Source organism: Belonocnema kinseyi, chromosome 5, assembly GCF_010883055.1.
Source record: "Belonocnema kinseyi isolate 2016_QV_RU_SX_M_011 chromosome 5, B_treatae_v1, whole genome shotgun sequence".
Taxonomy (NCBI): domain Eukaryota; kingdom Metazoa; phylum Arthropoda; class Insecta; order Hymenoptera; family Cynipidae; genus Belonocnema; species Belonocnema kinseyi.
The window spans coordinates 145,973,153-145,983,413 of record NC_046661.1 but is presented as its reverse complement, the minus strand read 5'-3'; the positions used below and the strand labels follow the sequence as shown (position 1 = coordinate 145,983,413).

The following is a 10,261-nucleotide window of genomic DNA, read 5'->3' as shown; positions in this document are numbered from 1 at the left end:
TCAATGGCTAAAATTGAAGAACTAAAATTCGAATTGGTCGAACACCCACCGTATTCACCAGATTTAGCCCCCAGTGACTTTTTCTTATTTACAAACTTGAAATAATGGCTCTTGCCTCTGTAAGTGCTTATTTTGAGGAGCTTCCAAAAACGCACTTTTCTGAAGGATTAAAAAAACTTGAAAAGCGATTGACCAAGTGTATAGAGCTCCAAGGAGATTATGTTGAAAAATAAAAAAAAATTTACCCAAAAAAAATTGTTTTTATACATCATTTTAAGGACTTATTGAACTACCCTCGTAGATTTTTTTTTGGCTTAAATTAAAGGGTAAAAATGAGGACAGATTATGAACCCTCTGATGAATTTACCTTTGAAAAACCGTTTCGTTCGTCCCTGGCAGGTTCGCCGAGAGTTTCTTCAACAAGTTGCCCCGTTCTCTCACTCTGCAAAGCCGACATTTCTTCACTCGTTCTCTGCCGCTGAAGATACCTCCAGGGTTTATTCCTCGGTTTCTTCTTGCCACAGCTGGCAGTCGACGTGGGACTTTTGTTGACACCTTCCTTCTCGTCCACCACGTCCTCGTCATTCTCCGAATCCAAAATACTCGGCAGGGAGTTCGCCTTCAGTCTATAATTACTCGTATTCGTCACCATGTGGAGATAATGGGGCCTCGGTTTCGTCTGACTGTTGCAGGAGAGAAGACGATTGCGACTTTGCATCAGGGGCGAAATACTGGTCGGTTCGGGCTCGCTCGCTACAAACGGCGAGAGCAAATCCGACTTTCTCGATGTGATGAAGTAGGTCTTCAGTCCATTTATCGACTCGCCCTCCTCCATCAAATACTGATCCTCGAGAAAATCCAGAGTCCTCTCGCTCAAGTGAACTCTTCCGGGTTTTCCGGTACTCTCCAATTTATTTGCCAAGGTCACATCGTTCGACCAGACGTCGAATTTGAATCTTTTCGTTCCCACAATTCCACACAAAACTGTCCCGGTGTGCACGCCCACTCTCATATTCACGCCCTCTCTTCTCTCGATGTCAAATTGCTTGATCGCTTCTATCATCGCTGCAAAATAAACAAAATTCAATATAATATTTAACCCTTAAATGACCCCAGACCATTTTTCAACGAATATAAAAATTCGTAAATTCCATTAATTTTTCATTGTTTTGCAAAGTGTTAAAAATAAAATTTCAGTTACTATACCGATTGATTCTTTACAAGAGATGTTAAAGAATACCCCCCAAAAAAAAACATCTTAACAAAAATATCAAAAATTAAACTTTTTACAACAGTTTAAAAACGTTGGGGTCCAAAATACCCAAAGTGTCAGCTACGTTATTTTTTCGAGGAGTGTCATTTGAGGGTTAAAGATTTTTTAGAAATTCAAATAAATAATTAGAGTAGTAATCACAGTTACCTATTGTCGTCAAAAAAAGGTGAATAGGTGACATTTTTGTCTAAAATAGGTGGCAAATAGGTGATAAAAAAATGCTAAATAAGACAAACAAACAGGTTGTAATTTGTTGTAAGTCGGGAGATGACCCAAAATTGTTTTTATCGATTAAAATGGCCACCCTCTTATTCGTTACCAAATGGTTAAATTTTCAAGCAAAAAAGATAAATAGTCTGCATTTTTAAACCATAGAAGTTCGATTTTTAACACAAATATTAAGTACATTAATTTCTACAAAAAATTGAATCTGTACTAAATAGTTGAATTTTATACCAACTTTTTTAATTTTCAATAAAATAGTCTAATCCTCGACCAAAATAGATAAACCGTCAAATGAATAATATATGAAGACAAATTTTTCAGTCAAGAATGAAAAATAATGTTAACCAAATTCTTGGATTTTCAATCAAAAATATTCATGTTTATCAAAAAATGATATAGTTAATATTTCCACAACAAAATTTTAATTAAAAACAAAAAACAGTTTGCTGAATTTTCAAGCCAAAAAGCCTAATTCTCTATAAAAAAAATTAATTTTGAAAACGAAAACATGAAATAACAAAAAAAAAAGTTTATTTACAATTATTCAGTTGACTTTTTTAACAAAATAATTGAATTTTCAGTTAAAAAAACAAACATTTTTTCAACAAAAAGAATTGTTCATTTTATTTCTTAACCAAAAAACGAATTTACAACTAAAATTATGAATCTTTAACGAAAAAAAATGAAATTTGAAAAAATTTGTTCAAATTTCAACCACGTAGTGGAATTTTTAATAACTCATTTTTTGGTTACAAATTCTAATATTTAGTTAAAGATTTAATTATTTTGTTGAAAATTAAAGTCTTTTGTTACAAAGTAATCGTTTTTGGTCAAATATTTATATTGTTTGGTTGAAAATTCATCTTTTTCGGTTGAAAATTAATTCTTTTTATTTAAAAAGTCTATTATTGTATTTTTTCTAAAGAAATAATCTTTTTGAATTAAAAAACTGATCGTTTTTGGTCGAAAATTAATTTTTTTTTATTTAAAAAGTCTATTATTGTATTTTTTTTTAAGAAATAATTTCTTTTACTTAAAAAACATACTTTTTATGAAAATTTATGGATTTTGTTGAAAAAGTCAACGTTTTTTGTCAAAAATGTATACTTTTGTAGAAAATTAATATTTTTTGGTTGAAAATTTATCTTTTGGTGGAAAATTCTTTTTTTTCAGTTTTTACAAATTCACATTTTATGTTAGAGAGTTAATTGTTTTTATTGAAGTATAATAATATATTTTTGGTATTTAGTTCAAAACTCCACAAATTCATTGAAAATTTAATTATTTTATTAAAAATTCCACTATTATCTTAAAAATGAACTTTTTTGTTTAAAATTAATCTCTTTGTTCCAAAAATCTATTATTTGGTTCAAAATTGATATTTTTTGAGTGCAAGTTAGTTCTTTTGATCAAAAACAAAACAAAAAAGTATCACATTTTTGTTCCAGAATTAATCTTAATTCAACTATTTTGTTAAAAAGACATATTTTTTTGTCAAAAATTCATCCTTTTTGGATTGAATTTTCTCTTTTACTTGAAAAATCGTCTTTTTGGGTGGCAAATTCAACTATTTGCTAAACAAAAATCACCTTTTTGCTACAAATTCATCTCTTGGTTAGAAATTCTACTATTTGGTTGAAAATTCCACTATTTTCTTGAAAAGTATTACTTTTTGTATCAAAATTTCAACTGATTTATTGAACACTTGTATTTTTGGATGGAAAATCCATGCGTTTGGTGTAAAAATTGTGAGAAAATTGAAAATAGGTGACAAAATTGAAAATAGGTATTATTTTCGTGCTCAATCGAAACTAAAAAAAATTCCATTGAATTAAGTATAGTTGGGTAAATTTAGAAGAATTCAAGTGAATACAAAAAATCAAGAGAATTCCAAAAACAATTAAGGGTAAGTTAAGAAGAATTCAGGAAAATTAAAAAAAATTAATTGAATCGAGTAAATTTGAAATCAGTTGAAAAAAATTAAGAAGAATTAAAAGGGACTTAAAAAAATATAGAATACATTGATAATAATTCAGGGCAAATTTCAATTGAATTGCAAAAAATATATGAAAATATCTTGAAATCTTTGAAACTCTATAAAATCCGTCACTTCTTGTGAATACATTCCAAAATTTCCATAGATTTTAAAGAATATAAAGATTTCAAAATATTAGCAAAGATTAAGAATGTTTCCATAAATTTCAAAATTGTAATACATATTTCCATAAAATTAAATAATTTAAAAATTATTGTTACGATTAAAAAAAATCCCAATGATCCCAGGAACATAAATTTTTAAAAAATGATTTCAGACAGATTTCAAAAGATTTCAAAGAATTTAAAGACTTCAATAATTTCAAAATATTATCAAAGATTTACAATAATTCCGTAAATTTCAAAACTTTCACAAAGATTTCCATATTTTAAAATAATTTTACAAATATTTCTACGTTTTCATTTATTTCAGAAAGATTTCCATGATTTTAAAAATTTCCAAATAATTAAGAAAGATTTCACACAGGAGGTCTACAATTTCAAAAGATTTCAATGATTTAAAAATATTTACGAAAAATTTTTAAAAATTCCATTGAGTTCACAAGGAATTCGAAAATTTCCATAAATTTCAAAAATTTCACAGATTTCCATAGTTTTAAATAATTTTAAAAATATTACTACAATTTCAAGATTTCATTTATTTTCTGATTTTCAAAATTTAAAAATATTTAACAACGATTTCACACAGCAGTTTTACAATTTCAAAAGATTTCAAAAGATTTTAATGATTTAAAAATATTTATAAAAGATTTAAAAGATTTCAATAATTTCAAAAAGATTTAACAAAGATTTCCCTAGATACCCATGATTTCACAAATAGTTTTAAGATTTTACAAGATTTTCTTAGATTTCAAAGATTTCAATGATTACGCAAAAAGCTTTAGGATTTCAAAATATTTCATTAACTTTAAAAAGTTTTCAGATTTAAAAATTTTCTACCGATTTCAAAGATTTCAATGATTGCACGAAGAGTTACAGGATTTCAAATATTCCAAAAGAATTATAGAATTCCAAGATTCCAAAGATTTCAAAAATTACCATAGATTATAAAGTTTTTAATAATTTTACAAAGAATTTTGCGATCACAAAAAATTTCAATAATTTCAAAAAGATTTCAAAAGATTCAAAAAAATTTCAAAAATTTCCATTTGTTTCAAAAAAATTTCCAAAATTTATATTATTTCACAGGGTTCTAGAATTTCAAAAACATTTCCATAGATCTCACAAGGATTTCAAAAATGTTCATAGATTACAAAGATTTCAATGATTTCACAAAGAGTTCTAGAACTTTAAAAAATTACAGAAGATTTTATTGATTTCATAAAGATTTCAAAATATTTAACAAGGATTTAAAAATAAAAATTTGTAGAATTAATATATTTTGTACAGACTTCTAGGATTTCAACAGATTTAACCATTTTTTTTTTAATTTCCATAGATTTCACAAGGATTTCAAAAATTTCCATAGATATCAAAGAATTAAAAGATTACAATGATTTCCAATTATCATCAAATATTAAAAATATATCCATAAATTAAAAAAACTTTACAAACATTTTCATAGATTTAAATAATTTTGCAAATATTTTTACGATCTCAAATATTTCATTTATTTCAGAAAGATTTCCATGATTTCCGAAATCTCCAAATATTTAAAAACGATTTCACACAGGAGTTCTACAATTTCAAAAGATTTGAATGATTTATAAATATCTACGAAAGATAAAAAAAATGTTCATAGATTTCACAAAGAATTCCATAATTTCCGTAGATTTAAAAGAATTTAAAAATATAAATAATTTCAAAATATTAGCAAAGATTAAAAATATTACTCTCTGAGAATATTTCCATAAATTTCCAAAATTTTACAAATATTTCTACGATTTCAAAAGATTTCAATTATTTCGTAAAAATTAAAAAATTTTTCCAATGATCCCAGAAATATTCAAAATATTTTACAAATATTTCTACGACTTAATTTATTTCAGAAAGATTTCCATTATTTGCGAAATTTCAAAATATTTAACAAAGATTTCACACAGGAGGTCTACAATTTCAGAAGATTACAAAAGATTTCAAAACATTTAAATTATTTAAAAGTATTTACGAAACATTGAAAAATTTCCATAGATTTCAAAGAATTTAAAGATTTCAACGATTTCAAAATATTAGCAAAGATTTACATTTCCATAAATTTCCAAAATTTTAGAAATATTTCCATAGATTTAAATAATTTTACAACTATTTCTACGATTTCAAAAGATGTAATTTAGTTCAGTAAAATCTCAAAAGATGCCAATAAATATCCCATAAATATTTCAAGGATTTTAATGATTTCAGACAGATTTCAAAAGATTTCAAAGAATTTAAAGATTTGAATGATTTCAAAATATTATCAAAGATTTACAATATTTCCGTAAATTTCAAAACTCACATGAAGATTTCCATAGTTTAAAATAATTCCACAAAGAGTTCTACGGCTTTAAAAAATTACAAGACTTTATTGATTCCAGAAAGATTTCAAAATATTTAACAAAGATTTTTAAAAAAAGTTGGTAGATTTCAAATATTCCGTAATGACTTCTAGGATTTCAACAGATTTAACAATTATTTTTTAAATTTCCATAGATTTCACAAGGAATTCAAAAATTTTCATAGATTTCAAAGAATTTTAAGATTTCAATGATTTTGAAATATTAGCAAAAATTTACAATATTTTCATAAATTTATAAAATTTTACAGAGTTCGATAGTTTAAAATAATTTTACAAATATTTCAACGATTTCAAGATTTCATTTATTTCAGAAAGATTTCCATGATTTCCAAAATTTCAAAATATTTAACAAAGATTTAACACAGAAGGTCTACAATTTCAAAAGATTTCAATGATTTAAAAATGATTTCGAAAGATTCTAGGATTTCAAGGATAGGATTTCAAATATACCAAAAAAGTTACAGAATTACAAGAGTTCAAAGATGTCAAACAGATTTTTAAAAATGTAAGAAAACATTAAAATATTTCCATAAATTTCACAAGGATTTCAAAAATTTAAAATGATTTCAGAAAGATTTCAAGATTCAAAAATGTTTCAAAAATTTCCAAATATTTAAAAGATTTCAGTGATTTCAAAATATTTAAAAGATTTCCATAGATTTCCAAAATTTATATTATTTCCGAGAGTTCTAGAATTTCACAAAGAGTTCTACGACTTAAAAAAATTACAAAAGATTTTACTTATTTCAGAAAGATTTCAAAATAATTAACAAGGATTTTCAAAAAATTGATAGATTTCAAATATTTCGTAAAGGCTTCTAGGATTTCAACAGATTTAACAATTATTTTCAAAATTTCAATCTATTTCACAAAGAATTCAAATATTTCCATAGATTTAAATAATTTTACAAATATTTCTAGGATTTCGAAAGATTTCCTTTAGTTTCGAAAGACATCAAAAATTTCAAAAGATTTCAAAATATATTAATAGTTTAATAATATCTACGCAGGATTTAAAAGATTTTTATAGATTTCACAAGGATTTCCGAAATTTCTATGATTTCAGAGTTCTAGAATTTTTAAAAATTTCCATTGGTTTCACAAGGATTTCAAAAATAAATGACAAAAGATTTTATTGATTGCAGAAAGATTTCTAGAATTTCAACAGACTTTAATGACTTCAGAAATTTGCACAAAGATTCCAAATATGTCAATGATTTCAAAGAGTTCTAAAGTTTAGGAAAAAAATGAAAAAGATTTAATTAATTCCTGAAAGATTTTCAAAAATCTAACAAAGATTGAAAAGATTTGCCTGAATTCAATCATTTCAAAGAATTCAATAGATTTCACAAGGATTTCCAAAATTTCTATTATTTCACAAAGAATTGTAGAGTTTCAAAACATGTCAACGATTTTAAAAGGATTTTACTGTTTTCAGAAAGATTCAAAAGATTCAACAAATACTTTAGAAATTTCTATTGATTTCACAAGGATTTCAAAGATTAAAAAAAAAATGTTCTACGATTTCGAAAATTAAAAAAGATTTCATTGATTTCAGATAGATTTAAAAGATTGTAATGAGTTCAGATTTTTAGGATTTTCGAAATGTCGTAGACTTCAAAGATTTTAATGATTTTACTAAGATTTCTAGGATTTAAAAAGATTCCCATGTTTTGAGAACGATTTTAAAGATTTCAAAAAGTTCTAGGATTTCAATATAGTACAAAGATTTCAAAAGTTAAAAAAAATCTCTATATATTTCACAGGGATTCCAAAGGATACCATAGATTTCAAAATTTTTAATGATTTCACGAAGAGTTCTATACAGAAAAAAAACTTTAATGAATTCGGAAATATTTTAAAAGATTCAACAAATATTTTAAAATTTTCAAAAAGAGTTCTACGATTTCTAAAAATTACAAAAGATTTGATTGATTTCAGAAATATTTCAAAGATTTCAAAAGATTTATCAAAGATTACAAAATGTTACGAAAGTAAAAAAAGAAAATACGAACCTTTCTTTTATGAATTCTTATTAATTGGAAAAGAATTTATAACTTAAACTAGTTCTAGTCCTTCAGGAGATTTCGAAAGATTTGATTGATTTCAGAAAATTTTTAAAGATTTTGAAAGATTTCAATAATTTCACAAATAGTTTTCCGATTTCCAAAGATTTCAATGATTTCAAATATTAAGAAATATTTAAGAAAGATTTAAAAGATTTCCATAGATTTCACAGGGGTTTTCAGTATTTCTATAAAAAGTTCTAGAATTTCAAAAGATTTCATTGATTTCAGAAAGATTTCAAAGATTTGAATTATTTCAAACAGATTAAACAAATTTTCGAATATTAAAAAGATTCCCATAGATTTCAAGTATTTCACAAAGATATCAAAAATTTTTACGAAAGTTTCAACGAAAAAAATGAATTTTTTCTTTTTGAATTTTTATTAATTGGAAAAGGATTTCTAATGAAAACTATTTTTAAACCAGAAAAATTGGGAATAAATTTTTTTCATAATTATAAAGGATGTATAATTTTCTTGCGAATGTTTTATTCTTGAAGCCACTAGGATACAAATATTGTTAAATTTGGAACTTATTATTTTTAAAACTTTTCAATTCCAAATTTTAAAAATTGTTAACGCTTCCAATTTAATATTTTTTACTTTTGAATGTGATTTTAATTAGAAATTATCCCTGAAAAAATACTATCCAAACATACATTTTTAAACTTTGTAATAATCGAATTTGAAATTATTTGATTTCGGATGTTTTCAATTTTAAAATGTTCAACCGCTAGCTGTTAAAAATTTAAATTCGTAAAATGTTAAAATACTTTTATCATTATTTTTCTCATTTCCCGGTTCGCAAACATTTCTAAGGGCCAATAAAATTTAAAAAATTGAACACAGGGTGGCCGTTTTAATCGACGATTCATCTTTGTCGTTAGAAAATTAATTTTTGTCGTTACAAAATTAAACTATTTATTTAAAAATTCGTGTTTTTCGGTAAAAAAAGATCTTTAAATAAATTTTAACATAACTTTAATTTCTTCTTGAAAAATCGATATTTCTGAAAATTAAAAAATTTGGTTAAAAAGTTTTTTTTTTTGGTTGAAGACTCATAATTTGAAAATTCATCTTTTTGTTGGAAATTTTAACTATTTTGTAGAAAAACAGTTTTTTCTTTTTCTGAATTTAATTGAAAAAAATTTAACAATTCCATTTTTAGTGGAAAATTAATCTTTTTTAGTTGAATATTCAACCATTTAGTTGAAAATTTTTTTTTAATTAAAAATTCAATTTCTTTTTTTAAAATTCATGTTTTTGTTAAAAATTTGTCTTTTTCCGTATAAAATGAATCTTTTTCGTTAAAAATTAACGTTTTTGGTTAAAAACTGAACAATTTTATTAAAAAGTAATTCTTTTTTTTATTGAAAATTCATCTTTCAGGGTGGCCGTTTTAATCGACGAAATAAATTTCCGGTCATTTCCCGGTTCGCAAACATTTCTCACGGTCAATGAAATTTAAAAAATGTAACACTAAAGCTAAACAATTTTCCACTTGAGGCAATAAAAACTGAGCTGCAAATGAAAGCACTCAAAGTGTAAGTGTTAAATTTTGAACTTTTAAAATTGAAATTTAAAAGTTTTTAATTTAAAAACTTTATATTCAAATGCTCAATAATTTAGGCGCATAAAATGAAGGTACTAATATTTTTCAATATAAAAAAAATATAAATCCACATTATCATTTTCAATGCTCTGAATTAAAAAAATCAATCAATCAACCTTAAAATTTTCAAAATTATAAAATTTTAAGAAATTTTAAGCTAGAAATATTAGATATTGAAAAATTGAAACATTTTTAACTTAACACTTCTTAAATTAGAAATTGAATTATTTTCTTTTTGAATAGTTCAAACATCCTTGGAAAGCTTCAAAACTTTATTTCAAAATCTTAAGAAATCTAGAAATTGTTTTAAATTTAAAATTCTTTTGGAAATTTTTTCAGAACTTCTAAATATCTGTCCAAATTAATTGAATTTTTTCTAAAATTTTTAGAAAATCTTGCAAATTTTAGAACATTTCTTTAAAAGATAGATAGATATAGATAGATATTTATTTATTTTTCAGCCCAACGGCCTTGAAAAATTGGACTTGGTTTACATTTCTTTTTCTTATCCATCCACTCTTGCATTCAAGGATTTT

General features: G+C 24.4%; 1 protein-coding gene across 1 annotated transcript in view; it reads right to left on the bottom strand.

Annotated features, from left to right (window-relative positions):
• LOC117173941 (adenylate cyclase type 9) overlaps positions 1 to 10,261 on the bottom strand; it is a 74,250-nt gene that overhangs the window by 37,430 nt on the left and 26,559 nt on the right. The window contains exon 5 of the mRNA XM_033362590.1: positions 368 to 1,065. Within this exon, the coding sequence (XP_033218481.1) occupies positions 368 to 1,065 (698 nt within the window). The remainder of the gene's footprint in view (positions 1 to 367; positions 1,066 to 10,261) is intronic.